The sequence below is a fragment of the Neovison vison genome, chromosome 12, assembly GCF_020171115.1.
Source record: "Neovison vison isolate M4711 chromosome 12, ASM_NN_V1, whole genome shotgun sequence".
Lineage (NCBI taxonomy): Eukaryota > Metazoa > Chordata > Mammalia > Carnivora > Mustelidae > Neogale > Neogale vison.
The window spans coordinates 117,114,760-117,138,032 of record NC_058102.1 but is presented as its reverse complement, the minus strand read 5'-3'; the positions used below and the strand labels follow the sequence as shown (position 1 = coordinate 117,138,032).

Sequence of the window (23,273 nt, the reverse complement as noted above, 5' to 3'; positions counted from 1 at the left end):
TGACCCTCTCTACTCTAGAGTAGGTACTACTCTAAAAATTTAATTGTGTTTATTATGTTGTCAAAAATGCAGGCCTATATTTTCCCATTTTTCATAGGATTGTTAATTTTTTCAATTCTTTAAAATCTGATATTAACTCTTTTTTTAAAAAAATTATTTATTTAAATTCAATTATTTAATGTATAGTTTCAGGAGTAGAATTCGTGGTTCATCAGTTGCATCAGTTACATACAACACCCAGTGCTCATTCCATCTAGTGCCCTCCTTAATGCCCATCACCCAGTTACCCCATCCCCCCACCCACCTCCCCTTCAGCAATCCCCAGTTTGTTTCCTAGAGTTTAGTCTCCAGAGTACCTCAAGAAAACTATCTGTATAGACAGTGCTTAATCTTGGATATTCTCATAAGCACTATCTACGTAGACTGCTTGAGGTACTCTGGAGATTGAGGATTTTGGGGTGCCTTCAGTGGGTGATATTAACTCTTAATGCTTACTGGTGATGATGTGCATTTCACTTTATTCATGTTTAAGAATTTGTGATAAATGCTGCTAATATTTGCATCATTTTTATTCTTTAGCTAACCTCTGCATCCAAAGAGTTTGCAATTTAGACAAGATATAGAATTCTTTGAGGAAATATGTTAACTAAAAGCTGGTGAAAATTCAATTCTTCCTCCTTTTTTGGTTATATGCTCTTTTTGAAATCTTTCAGATTTTTCTCTTTGAGGTTCTTAAATTTCATTCTGTGTTTGTGTTTTGTTATCTGTTTACTTTTTGGTATTTTGTGAACAATTTTGATCTGTGGTTTCCATTACTCTTTAATCTGAAAAATTTATCTATATTATTTCTTCAAATATTTCTTCTTGTCCACATTTTCTTTCTCACTGGATCTTCCATTATGTGGTTTTTAGCATTTATATTATTCTACATATCTCTTATTTTATTTTTAATTTCTATTTCTTTATCCTTTTCTGTTGCTTTCTGGCCGAACACCTCAGTTGGATCTTCCATTTTCCTAATTTATTCTTCAACCCTATTATTCTGTGATCAGTTATGTTGTTTTTTTTTTTACATTTTTTATTTGTAGTATTTCTACTCAGGTCTTTAAAAAAATTACCCTGTGTACCTGTTTTATATTGCAAATATTCTCTGTGTGTATGTGTTTGTGTATCTTTGGTTCCTCTATAAGTTTGTATGTATGTATGTATGTATGTATGTATTTAAGTTATCTCTACATGCAATGTGGGGCTGGAACTTACAACCCTGAGAGCAAGAGTTACATGTTCTTCTGACTAAACCATTCAGGTGCCCCTGGAATTTTTTCCCCCCTCCAGTTTGTTGTTTTTCTTTTGCAAGACTTGTATTTTTCAGGTGCTAAGTTATTTTCACCTGTGAGCTCATATGCTCTTGGGAGTGTCAGCTGCTCTTGTCTGGTAATCTATTATGAAATTGTCAAGAGCCAGGCCCCAGTCTATGACCCTCCCATCAAGTTTAGGGAAATTATACGTGTGTATTTGTTTCCCAGGTCTACCATTACAGAATACCGCCAAGTAAGTGGTTTAAAACAATTGTAATTTATTCTCACAGTTGAGGAGTCTAGGAGTCTGAGATCAAGGTGTTTGCAGTGCTAGGCTCCTTCTAAATGTTCTAGGGAAGAATTTCCCTTGCTTCTTCCTAGCAAAGGTGCTTGCAATTTTTAAAATTCTAGCTTATAGTTGCATTACTCTAGTCTCTGCCTCTTTCATTACATGACCTCTAACCCTGTGTATCTATGGTGTCTCTACATGATTTCTTTCTTTTTTTTAGATTTATTTATTTATTTATGTGTGTGTGTGAGAGAGAGAGAGCACGCCTGACTTCAGGGGGAGGGTCAGAGGGAGAAGGAGAGAGTTCCCTGCAGACTCCGTGCTGAGTGAAGAACCTGACAAGGGGCTCGATCTCATGACCATGAGATCAGGACCTGAGCCAAAACCAAAAGTCAGATGCTTGACCAACTGCACCATGCAGGTGCCCTTGTGTGGCTTTCTTAGAATGACACCAGTCATTGGATGTAGGGCTCATTGTAATCTAGTATGACCTTGTCTTAACTGGGTGACATCTGCAAAGACTATATTTTCAAATATGGTCATATTCACAGGTACCAGGTATTAGAACTTGAAAATATTTTTTAGGGACACAGTTCAGCCTACAACAATGAGACATTTAAGTGTAGAGAGCTTCAGGCAATAGAGAACAAATGCTATTCTATATTAATTTTGTCAGTTTATGAGACAACTCCCATGGTCAAGCATATAGGTGTTTTTTTTTTTTTTTAAACAGAGAAAGCATTGTCCTGAGTTTTAATCAGCTTTGGAGGGAGAGAGGAGTAGAAGAATGAAAACCTAAGACCTGTCCAGTCTGTACTTTTTTCTCAGCCTGACTTTGGTGCTATCTTGATATTTTTCTGTGGATACCCTGGGCCTAGGCTATGTGTTGGAGGGGATGTGGAGAAAGGGGAACCCTCTTACACTGTTGTTGGGAATGCAAGTTGGTGCAGCCACTTTGGAGAACAGTGTAGAGATTCCTCAAGAAATTAAAAATAGAGCTTCCCTATGATCCTGCAATTACACTACTGGGTATCTACCCCACAGATAGAGATGTCGTGAAAAGAAGGGCCATCTGTACCCCAATGTTTATAGCAGCAATGGCCATGGTCGCCAAACTGGAGAGAACCAAGATGCCCTTCAACGGACGAATGGATAAGGAAGATGTGGTCCATATATACTATGGAGTATGATGCCTCCATCAGAAAGAATGAATACCCAACTTTTGTAGCAACATGGACGGGACTGGAAGAGATTCTGCTGAGTGAAATAAGTCAAGCAGAGAGAGTCAATTATCATATGGTTTCACTTATTTGTGGAGCATAACAAATAGCATGGAGGACAAGGAGAGTTAGGAGAAGGGAGTTGGGGGAAATTGGAAGGGGAGGTGAACCGTGAGAGACTATGGACTCTGAAAAACAATCTGAGGGGTTTGAAGCAGTGAGGGGTGGGAGGTTGGGGGAACCAGGTGGTGGGTATTATAGAGGGCATGGCTTGCATGGAGCACTGGGTGCAAAAACAATGAATACTGTTATGCTGAAAATAAATAAATAAATTTTAAAAAATTAAATAAAAAGAAATAATGATAAAGGGCACTTATTCCCTCAAAAAATGGGGGAAAGATAAGAACAAAATTTTAAACTTTTCTAAAGAAATTCTTTCATTCCTGCTGTCTCTTTCTCTTCAGTCCCATCCTAAATGCCCATACCTAAATCAGCCTTCAACCATCTATAAAGATTTCTTGCAGGTTTTTTTTTTTGTTTGCTTATTTTTAAATTTTTTTGGTAATTGTTGTTAGGAATGTTATTCTTCATTTTATAATTCTGTAGAGCTGATTTTGGGACTCAACATCTTCATGGCAATTGATAATCCTGCCATAATTTTTAATTTGAAATCTTAATGTTTTATCCTCAGGAAAGAATACAATTTTTTCATCTATCATTTGGAAGTGAAGTAAAATAACGAAATGAAGCCAGCGCAACATCTGTTAGCCTCTAGTAAGAAATGGGCAAATGTTCCAGAATTCACCTACCAAAAAGGACTATTTAATTTACCATTGTCACCTAAACCGAAGGAAAAACGTAGTGCAAAATTTGTACGTGATAAACTTGAACCAATGGTCTTAGGATCTCCACCAACAGGGGAATCCATTGTAAGGTATGCTTTGCCCATTCCATCAAATAAAACAAAGGAGTTAATAGCAGAAGATGAATTGATCAGGAAAATTACCAAACATCTGAAGATGGTAAGATACTTGTTGGTCCCTGTGTTTGGGGTTCCCATGATTAGTGCCAGGCTTAGTGATTTGTTAGGAAAGTGCACTAAACTCAAAATATAGCCCTACTGATGGCTAAGATATATTATGGTGAAAGGATACAAAGCAAAATTAGCAAAAGGAAAAGGCTTATGGTGTGAAGTCTGGAGGAAACTAGGTCCAAGGTTCCTCTTCCTTTAAAGTCACACAGGATGTGCCCCATTCCTCCAACAACAAATACATTTGACATATATGAAATGTCTATTGGGGAAGTTCATTAGAGACTCAGTGTTCAGAGTTTTACTGGGGTTGCTCATGTAGATACTTTGCTTAGCATGTACAAAAATTCCAGACTACCTGAAGGAAAGCAGATGTTTAGCATGAACCATATTGTTTGTGCAAAAAAGTTAGGGACATTGAGCCACTGTTATCAGAGATGATGGGAACACTGCTAAAATCCAAGTGCTGAGACTCCAGTCCAATGCCAGCCTTGCAAGCAGATCTTTCTAATGATAGACATTCCTGAGTCTCATCCAGCTATGCTAACTCTTCTCAGCACTTTAGAATCTTTAACTCTTAGTGTTGGGGAAAAAAAATTTCCTTTTCTCTGAGTTCTTCTTTGCACAATGATCCAGAATTGAATTGTGAATTAACCAAATACCAAATGAGAACAATGAGGAGCAGTACAAATATAAAAAGAATATAGCTTGTCAAATTTCCAAAATATAAATTTCCTCAAAGTTTGAGGCATTAGCTCAGAGAATTTCTTTTAAAAGGTTATTGCTCTCTGGTTTCCATTTCTGTTTTGCCCAGTTCTCTTCAAAGAAGGAAGTTGAGTCAGTCAGATTTTGAGGAATACTTTGGTGATAAGTGGAGTCGATGCTTCACCTATTCATAGTCTCTTACTTGCCTATCACCATAGAAACAGAAGTTGTAGGGACTCTCTCCATTCCTAGGGAGTAGAGTTGAGGACCGTTTCTCATAATTTCTTTATGGTAATGTGAGATGGGGTGTGAGATGAAAAATGGGACTGGCAGAAATAAGTCTTACTTCTAAGAAAGTCCTGACATATTTGATTAAATGTCTTTTTACATTTAATACAATTTTAAACTATAAAAATACTTAACTTGCTTTGATTCACTCACAGATTGTTTCTACTTTGGAAGAAACCTATGGATTTGACATTCAAAATAGAGAAAAATTAGTTGTGAAGCCTGAAAATGAAGAATCAACTTTTTCGGTTAGTATATGTAATCCTAATGTAGAGACATTAACAGCTGATATCAAAGCTGTTATCATTAAAGCTGATAACAGCTTTCTTATGAAGGGTTAAGATTTTCTTTTGGATTCCATTTATGTTCTCAGAATGAATTCCCCATCCATGAAAATGAGTCAGTTAGAGAACTTGTAAGTAGAGTACTTATTTTTCTATTCTCTGCCACCACTTATCTTAAATTAAGACATATCTATATTTTAAGCCCACTTTTATTGTTAATGCCTATTCTATTTAATTTTTAAACATTTGGTTACTTGTTGGTTTGAGATGTATATTCTTTACTGTGTTAGGAAAGTATCCTATTTCTATTTTGCTAAAAAAACTAAGAAGTTAATTGAGTTTTAGCAAATCTCTGTATATATTGAAGTTACATAACTATTAACGTGATTAAGTACCTGGATCTCCTATAGTCTATTGAGGAGATGAATGTTTTTACACATTTCATAATATTCAACTATTTTAATACTTAATTACTTTTCTTAGTAATATTTCTTGAATAATATTCACCTGTATTTTAATACTTAATTACTTTCCTTAGTTAGGGGTTGAGTTTGGCTCCATGTCATAGATTGTTGGGTCTTTCAATTCATGAACATGGTATGTCTCTCCATTTATTTAGATCTTGTTTGATTTCTTTTATGACCATTTTATAATTTTCATCATATAGATCCTATACATGGTTTGATATATTTATGGATTTGTATTTCATGTTTTTTGGAATGATTTTTTTAAAAGATTTTATTCATTTATTTTACAGACAGAGATCACAAGTAGGCAGAGAGGCAGGCAGAGAGAGGGGGGGAGGCAGGCTCCCCGTTGAGCAGAGAGCCTGATGCAGGGCTCCATCTCAGGACCCTGAGATCATGACCCGAGCCAAAGGCAGAGGCTTAACCCACTGAGCCACCCAGGCGCCCCATTTTTTGGAACGATTTTTAATGGCATTGTTTTTAATTTTAGTTTCCACATATTTATTACTAGTATATAGAAAAATGATTGATTTTTATATGTTGATTTGGTATCTTGCAATCTTGTTGAAAGTACTTTTTTGTTCTAGTTTTTTATAGATTTCTTGGAATTTTTTACATAGGTAATTATATCATCCTCAAATAGAGTCAGTTTTACTTCTTCTGTCCAGTCTGAATGACTTTTATTTCCTTTTCTTGTGCTGGCTTTGGCTTCCAGTATTATATTTAATAATAGTGATGAGAGCAGATATATCTTTGACTCATAATGGCTACTACTTCCAGATAGGAATGGGAGTTCAGTTCCCTAGTTGGTTTCACCAGCACAACTGTGATGGGGGAATTGGAGGGCCAGTTTTCACTGCCGCATTATTTTTCAGCTCTACTGACAGATATGGGTAGTGTTGCAGTTTTTTTTCTTTGTGTTTGGCTCAAGTAGGATAGGTATTGTCAAAAAATTTTTGGATTATGTTAACCACCCCTTTCCATGGTCCTTTGGCTTTTCTTTCTTTATTTCTTTTTTAAAAGATTTTATTTATTTATTTGAGAGAGAGAGAGAGAGAGAACATGAGTAGGGCAGAGGGAGAGAGAGAGGCAGACTTCCTGCTGAATAGGGAGGCTGATGTGGGGCTCAGTTCCAGAACCCTGGGATCATGACTTGAGCTGGAGGTAGATGCTTAACTGAAAAAGCCACTGAGGTGCCCTCTTTGGCTTTTCTTAAGGCATTTTTTTTAAGTCTGTGCTAATTGGAAGTTCTAGGTTCCAGATTTTATATGTAGGTTAAAAGAAAGCCTAAGGAATTCATGTATTCTTCAAGTTTGAGAACTCTGCCTTTCTCTTTCTGTGTTTCAGAATTTTCCAATGTTGTTTTGTTGTGTTGTTTATGGTACTTTAGTTGCAGGAGGGAGGATTAGAGGAATGGACCTAGTCAATCATGACTAGAACAGGAAGTTCAAAATTATTATTTTATTTTTGATACAGTTCTGTATTCTGATGTCTCCTTTATCTGATATCAACTTTCTTATGATTAGTCATTGTGTATTATATCTTCTTTCCAACTTTATTTTCAAACTATGACTTTATTTACTGTACCTCTTTGAAATAGCATATAGATGAGTCTTGTTTTTTATCCAGTCTGACAATGTCTATCTTTTAATGGGTTTAGTTAATTTATGTTCAATTGATAATAATTAAATGTATTGCCATGTAATTATTATAATGAAATATTCATAAAATAATGTGAGTTAAGTCTACTTTCCTGCTATTTGCTCTCTTTTTGTCTCATATCTTCTTTGCTTCTTAACTCTTTTCTGTTTTATTTTGGGTTAATTATGTATTTTTTGGTATTTCATTTTATTTTCTTGGTTTTTAGCAATTTTTTTTGTGCTTGCTCTGGGAATTCATTATATACTTATCACAGTCTATCTTGAATTAATATTATATACTTCATTTCTCATGTAAAAACTATGTAACAGTAACTAACATTTATCTCACTTATGTTACACTATTATTGTTATATTATTGTTTTCCTATTTTTTTCTGACTGCTTTAAAGATTTTATTTTTGGGTTTCAGCATTGATATAAGATATACTTAGCTGAGCTTTTCTGAATATTCTGTTCACAGTCCATCAAGCTGATTCTGTGAGTTGATGTCTGTGAGTTGATGTTTTTCAACAAATTTGGAAATTTTCATTCATTATTTCTTTAGGTATTTTACTGCCTCTCTGCTCTTTTTTTATGAGAGTCTAATTACACATATATGAGACAGCTTGATACTGTGTAAGAAGTCACTCATACTCTCTTCACTTATTTCTTTTCTTTTTCTGTGCTGCAGTTTGGGCAATATATATTATCCCATCTTTATTTTTACCAGTCCTTTTTGTGGTGTCTGATCTGCTGCTAAGTTCAATCCAATGAAATTTTTATTTCAAATATCATAATTTTCACATTTAGGATTGTCTTTTGGTTACTTTTTAGGGGGTTTTACATTTCTTCTGCTATTATCCACCTCTTCATGTAGTCTACCTTCTTTTCCTGAAAATTCTTTTATCAGTCACAGAGTTTTTAAAGTTTTTGTCTGGTAATTTCCAGTATCTGAGTTACCAATGTGTTTACTTCTACTGTTTTTTTTCTTTTGATTATGGATTGTATTTTCCTGGTTCTTCATATTATTTGTAATTTTTTAATTAGTTCTCAAGTATTAGATTCAGAAAAACATTGAAAACTGTAATACAATGTTTATTTTCTAGAGAATGCTTACTGTTTCCTTTCTGGCATTTAGGGTGAACAGCTAATAATTCTTATTTCTACAAGATTGATTTGAGCATGAACTGGTCCCTATTTTAATTAAGTTAAGTTCTTGTCTGATTTGTCTAACCCATAATCTCTCCTATTGCTGCTTCCCCTGAGGGGCTCATTTCTTTGATATTGCCAGTATTTTAGCTGGCAAGAGTTTGAACTCTGATTTTAAATAGTTGGTTCACATCTTGGTTCAATCCTGCCAGAGCTTCAAAATACAATTACCACAAAAACATGCAGGATGAGATTCCTCTGTTTCTTAGTTCCTGCTTTTTATAGCTGTGTAAAGGCCAGTCAAACCTTAAAACATTTTCATTATCCCCCAAAGCCTCCTTGTATTCCTTTTATAGTCAATTATTTCCTACCCTGGTTCCAGATGATCACTGATTTATCACTGTACTAATGCCTTTTTCTAGAATGTCCTGGAAATAAAATCATATAATATGTAGCCTTATGTATCTAGCCTTCCCTTCCTCATCATCATGTGTTTTGAGATTCATCCATGTTGTCCTATGTATCAGTTGTTTGTTTCTTTGTGAAGAATATTCCATTACATGGCTATACTACATTGTCGATCCATTTATCAGTTAATAAACATTTAGGTCATTGGATCCAGTAGCTATTTTGGCTGTTATGCATGAGCTTCTTTTTTTTTTTCAGTTTAAGTTCAGTTAGCCAACACATAGCACATCATTAGTTTCAGATACAGTGTTCAACAGATTATCTGTTGTGTATAACACCCAGTGCTCATCATATCACGTGGCCTCCTTAATCCTGTCACCCAGTTACTCCCCTTCAGCGTTCTTAGTTTGTTTCCCATAGTTAAGAGTCTCTCATGTCTTGTCTCCTTCCCTGATGTCTTCCCATTCAATTTTCCCTCCCTTCCCTTGTGGTCCTCTGTTCTGTTTCTTATATTCCACAAATAAGTGAAACCATATGATGATAATTGTCTTTCTCAAATTGACTTATTTCACCAAGCATAAAACCTTCCAGTTCCATCCAGGTTGATGTAAATGGTAAGTATTCATCCTTTCTGATGGCTAAGTAATATTCCATTTTATATATATCTTCTTTATCCATTCATCTGTCAAAGGACATCTTGGCTTCTTCCCCATTTTGGTTATCATGGACATTGCTGCTATGAACATTGGGGTGTAGGTGCCCCTCCATATGAATGAAGTTTCAATGAACATTTGTATGCAAATCTTTGTGAGGACATATGTGTTTATTCATCTTGGATAACTGCTTTGGAATAAGATTAGTGAGTTTTAAGTCTATGTTTAATTTTATGAGGAATTGCCAAATTACTTCCCAACACAGCAAAACCATTTTATGTTCCTACCACCTCCCTAGGAGAGTTCCAGTGGCTATGCATCCTTACCAAAATTGGTATTGTCAGACTTCTTAACTCTGACCATTCCTAGGGAATGTAGGCCTCTTTTTCTGTCACATTTTTGGCAAAATTCAGATGGGGAAGGGTTTGACAGAAGAAAAATGGTTGGGTTGAGTGATTTACTTTGGGAGCATTTCTCATTCCAGTGTATCTGCTAGCCTAAATGGCTGTCAAGGTCTCATCTGGTTTTTCTTCATCCTCTAAATTCTGTTTGTCGGTGGTAGGCCTGCTTTTTGACTTGGCGCACTTTGCGTATACTAGACCAAGTGCTCTTCTGTCTCCACCATGCTCCCTTTAGATATGGATATGGCTTTTGTTCTTTGCTTATCTGTAAAGTGTTCTTCTGTGGAATTCAGTTTGTCCGATTTTTATCCTATCTTCTACTTTTCAGTATCCTCAAGGAAAGGGATGATAATTATATAATTTTATGTATTTTTCCTTTCTGGATGTTTAATTTTTCATGTTTTTTTTTTTTTTTTAATAGAGAGCAAGAGGGCACAGCAAGGGGAGGAGCAAAGAGAGAGGGAGGAGAGACCCCGCACTGAGCAGAGGGGGTCAATCCTAGGACTCCGGGACCATGACCCAAGCTGAAGGCAGAGGCTTAACTGACTGAGCCACTCAGGTGCCCCGTTCTTTCTGGATGTTAACACCAAAATAAACACTATCATACCTTTTCACATTACAATTGTAAAAGGCATTTCAGCTTCCCTTTGAAGATCTTTTTTAGGGGCACCTGGGTGGCTTAGTCGTTAAGTATCTGCCTTCAGCTCAGGTCATGGCCCTAGGGTCTTGGGATTGGGCCTCTCGTTGGGCTCCCTGCTCTGTAGGAAGCATGCTTCTCCCTCTCCCACACCCCTGCTTGTGTTTCCTCTCTTGGTGTGTCTCTGTCAAATAAATAAATAAAAAATATTTTTTAAAAAAGATCTTTTTAGAAGTCCTGCTTAATAATTTTTTTTGGTTTCATTGGCCTGATTGGGACACATGGCTACCCTTATTGGTAAAGGAGGCTGGAAAATTTATTATTATTATTATTTATAGATTTTATTTATTTATTTGAGAGAGAGATTGAATATGAGTGGTGTGGGGCAGACAGAGAGGAGGAAGCAAAAGGAGAGGGAGAAGCTCCCCTTTGAGCCGGGAGCCCAACACGGGTCTTGATTCCAGGACCCTGGGATCATGACCTGAGCTGAAGGCAGACACTTAACTAACCAAGCCACCCAGATGCTCCTTATTATTATTACTAGCTATGCCTATTGGCATCCTCAGTAAAATTAAGGTCCTGTTAGTAGGCAAAGAATAATAATTTGGGAAAATAATTCTATGTGGCCTATTATGTATGATATATATGATATGGTCTAATATTATGTAATGGTCTATTATAATGACCATTATCATACTATTATAGTAGTATAAGTGATACTATTATAAGACTATTATATACTTGTCTCACAACACTGTTGTCATAAATTTTGATGATTTTGATATCCATGTAGATGATCTTTGCAAATAATCCAGCATCTCAGTTTGTTGAATTTCTTTGCTCCAGTGATCTTGTCTTCTATCCTCTGTCAGCAACTAACAAGGTGATATCTTCTGGTCTTTGTAAATAACCAATAACTTTTCCATAATTTAAGTTTCAATCATCCTAATCTTTTGTCACTACCTTTTATCTTTCCCACTTAATATTCTGGCTCCAAAATCCTTTGATTCCATTTGGAACTATAATCCATTGGTTTTACTGCCTTTTACTGTCCCATATCCTCCTTGTGGACTTACCTAGCTTAAATTCCATGTTCCATTATTATTACTGCTTCCATGCATTTCTTCCCTTGCTGTGCTGTATTGATTTTATTTTGTTAAATTGCAACCATGATCAAATCAATCACCATCTTTTCTATATTTGTGGCATCTGAATGTGAGTAGAAGAAAATCCCCAAGTATGCTTAGAGTCTCATTTTACATTTATTTTTAGGAAACCTAGTTCATTCATTTTCTCAGTCTCCTGAATGACTAATTCAGTTTTTCCTCTTCTCCTATATGGGTATAAGTCTTTATCATGACAAAAAAAAAGTGTATCTGCCTGTGAGTATGTTTTAAAATGTGATGATGAATGAACATACTCCTTATGGAGAACATTCTATGAGAATCCTAACTGTATATAAACATCTGAGATTTGTCTATCATAGATTGTTTCTGATTTACAAATCACTGCTCTACTAGAAAAGATTCAGTCATTGTGATATTTTCATCTGTCACTATTTTTTCCTCAAAGTGTTCATATGCCAATTGAATGAGGGTAAAAGACTACAGCTCTTGGCAAGTATACTTATCTTCAGAAGTCATAATGAACATTCATTTTCTAACACGGAGATATATTTCTAAGGTATATACAGAGTGGCTTCCTTTTCTGGGTACTCATAAATTTCAGGAGCCTAAATCTGGGATGCTTGATTCTCTGCAGCAGTGCAGGGGAGAATAAGAGGCATAGCTGGATGTATGTCATTCAGAGGCCATTCCCAGAACGTACTGTCTTCCACTTTCTGGGAGAATTTGGTAGTAGAACATTTGGAGTATGATTTCTTTTTTCTTTTTTTTTTTTTTTAAAGATTTATTTATTTATTTATTTGACAGAGAGAGATCACAAGTAGGCATAGAGGCAGGCAGAGAGAGAGAGAGAGAGGAGGAAGCAGGCTCCCTGCTGAGCAGAGAGCCTGATGGAGGACTTGATCCCAGGACCCTGAGATCATGACCTGAGCCGAAGGCAGCGGCTTAACCCACTGAGCCACCCAGGTGCCCCTGGAGTATGATTTCTTGTGTTATATGTTTGAAGGGACATAAATTATAGGCAAAAAATATTTTCCCAAATAATTAAGATATACTATAATATAGATGGGGATGCATATGGATTCTGAAATAAAAATAATTTTGTTTTGTTATTCTTTTCAAAAGGTTGGGGATGATCTGAATTCATTCTTGGTATGTTGTTCACAATTTGCAGCTCAGTTGGAAGCAGCAGCTAAGGAAGAACGTAATGTATGTATTCTGTGTAAAATGTCAAGTATAAGATATTTAATATTTTAATGATTTTAGTTATTAGTAATGTTGATAACATTTTGTATTAATTTTATATTTACTAAAATCATTGTTATTAATAATTTCAGCAATACAATATTTAAAGCTACATTGGTTGTTTGAACTTGAATGTGATAATTCATTTAACCATATTAGTCTAGATACCATGCCTTAAGGAGTTATAAAAGACATTAGAAAGTATTATTTATTTTTTTATTCTTAATGTAGGCATTTAGGTCTTTAAGTACATCATTGATTGAGTCATTAGTATTTTCATATTTACAAATGAAAATATAGTATTAATATTTATATTTCAGTGTTTTTAAGCATTTTTTAAAAATTTTTTCAATTTATTTATTTTCAGAAACAGTATTCATTATTTTTTCACCACACCCAGTGCTCCATGCAATCAGTGCCCTCTATAATACCCACCACCTGGTACCCCAACCTCCCACCCCCCCACCACTTCAAACCCCTCAGGTTGTTTTTCAGAGTCCATAGTCTCTTATGATTCACCTCCCCTTCCAATTTCCCCCAACTCGCTTCTCCTCTCTATCTCCCTATGTCCTCCATGCTATTTGTTATGCTCCACAAATAAGTGAAACCATATGATAATTGACTCTCTCTGCTTGACTTATTTCACTCAGCATAATCTCTTCCAGTCCTGTCCATGTTGCTACAAAAGTTGGGTATTCGTCCTTTCTGATGGAGGCATAATACTCCATAGTGTATATGGACCATATCTTCCTTATCCATTCGTCCGTTGAAGGGCATCTTGGTTCTTTCCATAATTTGGCCCTTCTTTTCACAACATCTGTATCTTTGGGGTTAATACCCAGTAGTGCAATTGCAGGGTCATAGGGAAGCTCTATTTTTAATTTCTTGAGGAATCTCCACACTGTTCTCCAAAGTGGCTGCACCAACTTGCATTCCCACCAACAGTGGAAGAGGGTTTTAAGCATTTTTTATTTAAATCCAATTTAGTTAACATATAGTGTATTATTACTTTCAGGGGTAGAATTTAGTGATTCATCAGTTGCATACAATACCCAGTGCTTATTACATCAGGTGTCCTTCTGAATGCTCATCACCCAGTTGCCCCATTCCCCCACTCACCACCCCTCCAGCAACCTTAAGCTTGTTTCCTATAGTTAAGAGTCTGTTAGGGTTTATCTTCCTCTGTTTCTATATTATTTTTCCTTCCCTTCTCTTGTGTTCATCTATTTTGTTTCTTAAATTCTGTGTATGAATGAAATCATATGGTATTTGTCTTTCTCTAACTTATTTTGCTTAGCTTATGCTAAGCTTCCAGTTCCATCCAAATAAGGTAATTTATATTACAAAAGTAATATGTCATAATTAATGAAAATTTCAAAAAAGACATGCATAAAGAAGAAAACAAAAATTAACATAATCCTATTTCCCCAAGATAACCAACTATTGTTAACATATTTTTATTTCCCTTCCTGATTTTCCAAAGTTATAAAGATTTAGAAAAAATGAGATAATACTGTACATACTATTTGGTAATACACTTTTATTACTTTTTGATTTTTGCAAAATAGCATTTATTGTGTCTTATCTGATTGTAAACATTACTATTATTTTTTAAAGACTTATTTATTTTGAGAGAGAGAATGCATGAGCGGGAGGTGGGACAGAGGGAGAGAGAATCTTAAGCAGACTACCCACTGAGCACAGAGCCTGACTTGGGGGCTGGATCTCAAAACCCTGGGATTATGACCTGAGTCGAAACCAAGAACTGACTGAGTCACCCAGGTGCCCTTGATTGTAAACATATTATTGTGGAACATTTAAAATTGAGGAAAGAGAATAGGAAAATAAGTTTCCTGCGATCTCAAATCTAGTATATATGCACCATTAACATTTTAGAACATGTTTTCTAGTGTGCTCTGAGTGTGTATACACACACACACACATATACACATACACATATAGACACACATAAATGCACACACTTGCTGTGTATGTCTGTATACATACATTTATATGTACATTGATATATGTATTTTCTAATTTTTTATTATGGCAAAATACACATACTGTACAACTTACTATATTGACCATTTTTAAGTGTACAGTTCAGTGGTATTAAACACATTAATATTGTACAATGATCATGTCTATTGGTCTCAGAACTCTTTTCATCTTACAAAACTGAAACTGTATGCATTAAACAGTAACTCCTTATGACCCCTTACCAGAGCCCCTGGTAACCACTGTTCTACTCTGTGTTACTATGAGTTTGGTGGGCTTCTTCTCTTTATTTCTCTTTCTTTCTCTCTGTCTCTTTCTTCCCTTCTTTCTCTCCCTGACCCCTTTCTCTCTTCCTCCCTCCCTTCCTTCCTTCCTTCCTTCTTTTCTAGATCCACAGGTAAGAGAGATCATGCAATATTTATATTTTTGTGTCTGGCCTAGTTCACTTAACATAAGGTTTTCCAGATTCACCCATGTTGTCACAAACGACAGGACTTCCTTCTTTTTATAACTGAATAATATTTCTCTGTGTGTGTGTGTGTATTACAATTTCTTTATCTAGTCATCCATCCATGGATACTTAGATTGTTTCCATGTCTTGGTTATTGTGAATAATGCTGCAGTGAACATGGGAGTGCAGGTATTTCTTTGAGACACTAATTTTGTTTTCTTTAGATATATGTCTGGAAGTGGGATCACTAGATCATATGGTAGTTCTGTTTTTAAATGATTAAAGAGTCTTCATACTGTTTTCTATAGCTTGCTGTACCAGTTTCCCTTCCTACCAATGGTGCACAGGATTCCCTTTTCTCCAAATCTTTGTCAACGGTTGTTTTCTCTTTTTGATAATAGCCATTCTAATAGGTGTGAGGTAGTATTTCATTGTGATTTTGATTTGCATTTCCCTGATGATGTTGATGCACCTTTTCATGTACCTGTTGGTCATTTGTATGTCTTCCTTGGAAAAAAATGTCTTTTGCCCATTAAAAAAATTTTTTTTCACTCTTGAGTTGATATTTTTTCACTCTTGAGTTGGGTATTAATTTCTTATGAAATATACGCTTTGCCAGTATTTTCTTTCTTTCCATAGAATGCCCTTTTCATGTTGTTGATTGTTTCCTTGACTATGCAGTAACTTTTTAGTTTGATGTAGTCCCACTTACTTATTTTTGCTTTTGTTAAACCTTTGCTTTTGATGTCATGTCCACGAAACCATTGTCAAATCCAAAGTCCCGAAGTTTTTATTCTGTCCTCTTCTAGGCGTGTAATAGGTTTAGATCTTATATGTAGGTCATGGGTTTACTCTGAGTTAATTTTGTAATGGTGTAAGTGGTGTAAGGGTCCAATTGTATCTTATTTTTTTGCATGTGGATATCCAGTTTCCCCAGTGGTATTTGTTGAGAAGATTCTACTTTCCCCATTATCTCGGTACTCTTATCAAAAATTATTTTGCCATATGCAAAGGTTTATTTCTGATATTTCAGTTTTGTTCTATTGTTTCTTTATATTTGAAATTTTTAATTTTTTATTGAAGTGTAATTGACACAATGTTACATTTGTTTCAGATTATTTTTTATTTTAATTTTTGAAAATTGAGATGTAATTGAACTGTGATATAATAAACTATATCAGTTTTAGGTGTAGGTATGTATATATCTTTATGCCAGTAAGGTGCTTTCTTTATTACTGTTGCTTTGTAGTATATTTTGAAATCAGGATATTTGAAGCCTCCAGCTTTTTCTTTTTCAATGTTTTTGGTATTCAGGGTGTCTTGAAATTCCATGTGTATTTTAGTATGTTTTTTTCTATTCCTGCAAAATAGTCCATTGGCATTTCTACAGGAATTATATTGAATCTGTAGATCACTTTGGATAGTATGAACTTTTTAACAATATTAAGTCTTGGGGTGCCTGGGTGGCTCAGTGGGTTAAAACCTCTGCCTTCGGCTCAGGTCTTGATCCCAGAGTCCTGGGATCGAGCCCCACATTGGGCTCTCTGCTCCGTGGAGAGCCTGCTTCATCCTCTCTCTTCCTGCCTGACTCTCTGCCTACTTGTAATCTCTCTGTCAAATAAATAAATAAAATTTAAAAAAAAAACAAACAATATTAAGTCTTTGAATCCATGAGCATGGATGTTCTTTCCATTTATTTGGATCTTTGATTTCTTTTAGCAGTGTTTTCTAAGCTTTCTATGTATATATCTTTCACCTCCTTGGTTAGGTTTATTCCTAAATATTTTTAGATTTTTGATGTTATAGTAAATGAGATTGCTTTCTTAATTTTCATTTTTGGATTGGACACTGTTAATATATAGAAATATAACTGATTTTTGAGTGTTGATTTTGTGTCCTGCAATTTTGCTGAATTTATTAGTTCTAACACTGTGTGAGTGTGTGTGGGTGCGTGTATGTGTGTGTATTGTGTGTAATCTTTAGGGTTTCCTATATATGAGATCATGTCATTTGCAGACAGGGACAGTTTTTTTTTTTCCGTTTTGTATGACTTTATTATTTTTTTCTTTTTAAATTTATCTGGAACTTCCAGTACTATGTTGAATAGTGCTGGTGAGATGGGCAGATTTGCCTTGTTCTTGATACTAGAGAAAAATCTACCAATCTTTTCCCAGTGAGTATGCTCTTTGCTGTGGCCTGTTTATATATGGATTTTTATTTTGAGTTAGTTTTCTTCTATTCTTAGTTTATTGAGTTTTTTAAAATCATGAAGGATGTTGATTTTTACAAAAGCTTTTCCTCCATCTGTTGAGATGATCCTGTGGTTCTTGTTCTTCATTTTGCTTATGTGGTATATTATATTGTTTCGTGTTATTACAAATAGTGAGCCAGGCTTGTGTTCCAGACATAAATCCTTTTTGGTTTTACTGTGTGATCCTTTTAATGTGGTTTTCTTTTTTCTTTTTTTTTTTTTATGAAGTAGACTCCACGCCCAGCATGGAGTCCAATACCAGGCTTGAACTCACGATCATTAATACCGAGGCTGAGCTGAATGTGTAACTGACTGAGCCACCCAGGTGTCCCTTAATGTGCTTTTGAATTTTGCTAGTATTTTTGTATCATTTTTTCCATTTTCTATTAATTATTCCATTTTCTATTAATTAATTATAAATTATAAAATTTAAATTATACATTATTTATGCATAATATATCATATAGAATATTTATATATTATATTGTTAAAAAGAAAAATATAAAAAATAATAAAATCACTTATTTGTATTAATCAGGAATATTGGTCTGTAGTTTTCTTGTGCCTTTTTTGGTTTTGATATCACGATAATGCTGGCCTTATGGAGTTGGTTTTGGAATTTTCACATTTGTGATTCTTTGGAAGAGTTTGAGAAGTGTTAAGTGTTAATTCTTTTTCTTTTTCTTTTCTTTCTTTCTTTTTTCTTTTTAAAAAAGATTTTATCTATTTACTTGAGAGAGAGAGCAAGAGAGAGAGCATGAGAGGGGAGAGGGTCAGAGGGAGAAGCAGACTCCCTGCTGAGCAGGTACCCTGATGTGGGACTTGATTCCAGGACTCCAGGATCATGACCTGAGCTGAAGGCAGTCACTAACTGAGCCAACCAGGTGCCCTGTTAATTCTTTTTTAAGTGATAAAATTCTCCAGTGAAGCCATGTTGTTCTGGGCTTTTCTTTGTTGGTAGGTTTTTGATTACTGCCTCAATCTCCTTACTAGTTACAGGTCTGTTCAGATTTTTTATTTTTTTGTGGTTTGGCCTTGGTAGATTGTATGTTTCTAGGAATTTATCCATTTCTTCTAGGTTATCCAGTAGTCTTTTATGATCCTTTGTCTTTGATTGGAGTGGACATCATTGTAATATCTCTTTCATTTCTTTTTCTTTTTTTTTTTTTTAAGATTTTATTTATTTATTTGACAGAGAGAGAGAGAGAGAGAGAGTGATAGGGAATACAAGCAGGGACAGTGGGAGAGGGAGAAGCAGACTTCCCGCTGAGCAGGGAACCCAATGTAGGGCTCAATCCCAGGACCCTGGAATTATGACCTGAGCCGAAGATAGATACTTAATGACTGAGCCACTCAGGGACCCCTCTCTTTCATTTCTAATTTTAGCTATTGAATATTCTCTTTTTAATACTTCATATAGCCAAATGTTTTTCTTTGTTAATCTTTTCAGAAACTACTCTTGGTATCATTGATTTCTATCCTCTATTTCATTTATCTCTGCTCTGTATTTATCTCCTTTCTTTTGCAAACTCTGGGTTAAAAATTTTGTGTTGTCCTTCCTTTTGGTGAAAGGTTAGATTGTTGGTTTGTGATTTTTAAATGTAAACATTTATGACCATAAACATTTTGTACTGATTTTGCTCACTAGCATTGTTTTGGTATTTTGTTTTTTGTTTTCATTAACCTTCAGGTATTTTCTAAATTCTATTATGATTTCTTCTTTGACCTATGGATTATTGAAGAGCATGTTGTTTAATTTTCACATATTTGTAGTTTTTTTTTGTTTTATTCCTGCTATTGATTTCTAATTTTACATCATTGTGTTTGAAAAGATGCTTGGTTTGATTTCGATCTTAGATTTGTTAAAACTTGTTTTGTGTCCTAACATGTAGTCTACTTTGGAGAATTTTCTATGTATGCTTGAGAAGAACATGTATTTTGCTGTTGTTGGGTGGGGTATTCTGTATATGTTTGTTATGTCTGTCTATTTTACAGTATTGTTTAGTCCTTTATTTCTAATTGATATTCTCATTGTTCTTATTATAACTGAAATTGGGGATATTGAAATATCCTACTATTATTGTGTTGCTGTTTCTCCCTTTTAGTTCTTTAGTGTTTGCTTCATATATTTGGGTGCTTTAATGTTAGATGCATGTATATTTATAATTATTATATCTTCCTAGTGAATTGACCCTTTTGTCATTACATAGTATTCTTTTTCTTTTTTTGATAGTTTTCTCTTTATCTCTATTTTGTCCCGAATGGCCACCCCAGCTTTCCTTTCCCTTTGGAATGTCTTCTTCTGTCCTTTTACTTTGAGCCTGTTTGAGTCCTAAGATTTAAAGAGAGCTTGTTATAGGCAGTGTATAGTTGGATATTTTTATTATATTTAAGAAAAATAATGAATTCAGTCTGTGTCTTTTTGTTGGTGTGTTTAATCCATTTACATTTGTTGTAATTACTGGTAGGAAGGGCTTACTATTGCCATTTTGTTAATGTTTTCTGTTGTGAAGTTTTTGTTTCTTTTTCTTTCTGGTATCTTTTGTGTTTTGTTTGTTTGTTTGTTTTGTTTTATTTTGTTTTTGTTTTTAAATGACATATTTTGATTCCCTTCTCATTTCCCTTTGTGTATATTCTATAGATATTCCCTTTGTGGTTATCATTGCAATTATATAAAACTTATTAACATTATAGCAATCTATTTTAAACTGATAACAACTTCAGTTGCCTATAAAAACTGACTATTGGGGCACCTGGGTGGCTCAGTCGTTAAGTGTCTGCCTTTGGCTCAGGTAATGATACTAGGGTCCTGGGATCAAGCCCCACATCAGGCTCCCAGCTTGGCGGGGAGCTGCCTTCTCCCTTTTCTGCTCTCCCTCTTTGTGTTCTCTGTATGTCAAATAAATAAATAAATAAAATCTTAGGGGGAAAAAACTCTACTTACATCCTTTCCTCTTCTATTTTATGTTACTTGTGACATAAATTACCTCTTTTTACATCGCATGGACATTAATTTAAATTTATAGTTAGTTTTCATCTTACAGAATTTCTGTGCCAGATTTATAAGTGATTTGTTCACCTATTTTATAATACTGTAGGATATTTGTTGATATATTTATCTTTACCAGGGAATTTTATATTTTCATATGGTTTTGTGTTGATGTTTATTGTTGTTTCTCTTTAACTTTTTGGATTTTGAGGACTCCCTTCAGCATTTCTTGTAAGGAGGGTCTAGTGGTGATGAATTCCGTTCAGATTCGGAAATTCTTCATTTATCCTTCATATTTGAAGGGCAGTTTTGCCAGATATAGTGTTTGGCAGTTTTTCTTTTAGTGCATTGACTCTATCATCCTGTTTCTTTGTAGCCCATAATCTTAATGGTTAGAAATCTGCTGATGATCTGAAGAGAACTTTCTTGTATGTTATGAGTTGTATTTCTCTTGCTGTTGACAAGATTCTCTGTCACTTTTGGCAGTTTGATCTCAGGGTAGTACCTTCAGATATTTTCCTAGTTAGAGTTCTTCAAGTTATTTGAATTTGTATGTCTGTTTTTCTCCTCAGATTTGGGAAATTTTAAGTCATTATTTCTTTAAGTAAATTCCACACCCCTTTGTTTTTTCTTCCTTCTTCAATTCCCTTAATACATATTTTATTTTGTCCCGTGGTATCCCATATGTCCTTTAGGATCGCTTCTTCTTCTTTTTTTTTTTTTTCTTTTCTACCTTGATTATTTTGAAAGTCTTTGTGTCTTCTGGTTTGCTGATCCTTTCTTTTACCTGGTCAAGTTTATTCTTGAGTTCCTGTAATGGATTTTTTTTTTTCAATTCAGTTATCATATTCTTTAGTTCCAGAATTTCTGTGTGGTTTTTCTTCATAGTTTTATTTTTTTTTTCTCAACATTTTCATGCTCATGTACTATTTTCCTGATTTCCTTTGGTTGTTTGTTATCTCTTAGCTCATTAAGTATCATTAAGTATCCTTATGATGACAGTTTTGAATTCCTTATGAATTTGTATATTTCTGCTTCTTTAGTTTCTGGAGATTTAATCTGTTCTTTTAAATGTGCTGTGGTTCCCCTTTTCCTTTGTATGTCTTGTTACTTTTTTTGTTCAGATCTGGTGTCTGAAGCATCTGCTAACTCTTCTAGATTTTATGGTCTGATTTCCTATAGGGAGGGTTTGCTCCATTCAGTCTGCCTAGATTCTGGAGACCTCTTAAGCCTTTTTTTGAGTAAGTGTTCCTCTGGGCTTGTGCATGTAATCTATTAGAAGAGGCTTGTAGGTTTCTTTTTCCTTTTCTTTCTTTCTTTTTTTAAAATTTTATTTATTTATTTGACAAGCAAGCAGAGAGGGAGAAGCAGGCTCCCTGCTGAGCAGAGAGCCCAATGTGGGCCTCAATTCCACGACCCTGAGATCATGACCTGAGTGGAAGGAAGAGACTTAACCCTCTGAGCCACCCAGGAGCCCTGGCTTATAGGTTTCTACTCAGGTACTCCCCCTAGTGCCTTTCTGGTGCTGCTTTAAATATCAGTACAGGAGCTCCACCAAGTGTCTATTTTTGGTACTGCAAACCCTAGTTCATTGTGTACTCTAGTCTTAGTTCTCAGAGATTCTCAATCTGGCTGGCATCCTTTTGCGGTCAGCACTTGGATAGAGGCAAGAGGGAAGCTAGCCCCTTGGACAACCTCTCGCCCTAAATGTCCGAATGTTGAATGTGTATTCCACTCCTTTCCATCACCAAGAGGAAAACAAGAGTTGAGGATTTCTTCCCAGTTGTGCTGCAGTGTGAGTATAAGGAGAGGCTCTGACAAGTTAATGTTGAGAGTATCAAAATTTTATTTATTTATTTATTTATTTTTAGTGGACTTTGATGTGGTTGGTTTTGTCCTTGCTTAAGATATAGGAAACTTAACTGGTTTTGGGATTTCTCAGAGCATTTGGCTTGTTTGATGTTAAATCCCTGTTTTTCTACTGGAAGGAGGGTTTCAGGCATCATATTCACTATCTTGCTGATAAAGTCTTGTTTCTTTAATGAGGAATGGTATTAGAAACCAAGATCTGACAGTTAATCAGTGATCCTGGAATGTATGCTTTTATGCTGTATCAGCAGACAAAACTAGGAAATGTGTATAGTATGCACACATATACATATGCACAGTTCATATATTTATATTCTTATTTACAAATAGAGTGCACATATACATGCATATATACATAAATAGACATATTTAGAAATATGGAGTCCTCACAGACACCTTTAGTTCCAGTCTCTCACCTCAGGTCTTATTCTTACTTTCCTTTATTTCATATGTATATGTCCTTTTTCCCATAGTTAGAATTCTAACTCTTAACATCACTACATTTACTCTTTTGTTCAATCTTATAATACTTCCAACATCATTTAAGAATTTCCTCTCCTATATCACTATGAAAACAAATGTACTAAAAAGATTTTGTGATTTCTTTTGAACTACCTGCCCACCCCCCACTGCTTAGCATCATTTTTGTCCAAGACTGAGTATAAGGCATATGTTAAATTCTGTGTTGATGAGTTAGTTGAACAGTTTTTTCTTTTTCCTTTACTAATTTAACTTGTTTAAGTTTGAAACAAAAACTGTAACTCAAAAAAATATATATACCCCCATGTTAATTGCAGCATTATTTATAATAGCTAAGATATGGAAGCAACCCAAGTATACATTAATAGATGAACAGATAAAGAAGATGTGGTATG

The 23,273-nt window shown here is 34.9% G+C and overlaps 1 protein-coding gene across 1 annotated transcript in view; it reads left to right on the top strand.

Annotated features, from left to right (window-relative positions):
• Positions 1–3,550: 3,550 nt before the first annotated feature.
• Positions 3,551–23,273, top strand: part of CCDC7 (coiled-coil domain containing 7) — a 443,154-nt gene continuing 423,431 nt past the window's right edge. The window contains exons 1-3 of the mRNA XM_044226418.1: positions 3,551–3,829; positions 4,986–5,078; positions 12,718–12,801. Coding sequence (XP_044082353.1) covers positions 3,551–3,829; positions 4,986–5,078; positions 12,718–12,801 — 456 coding nt within the window. The remainder of the gene's footprint in view (positions 3,830–4,985; positions 5,079–12,717; positions 12,802–23,273) is intronic.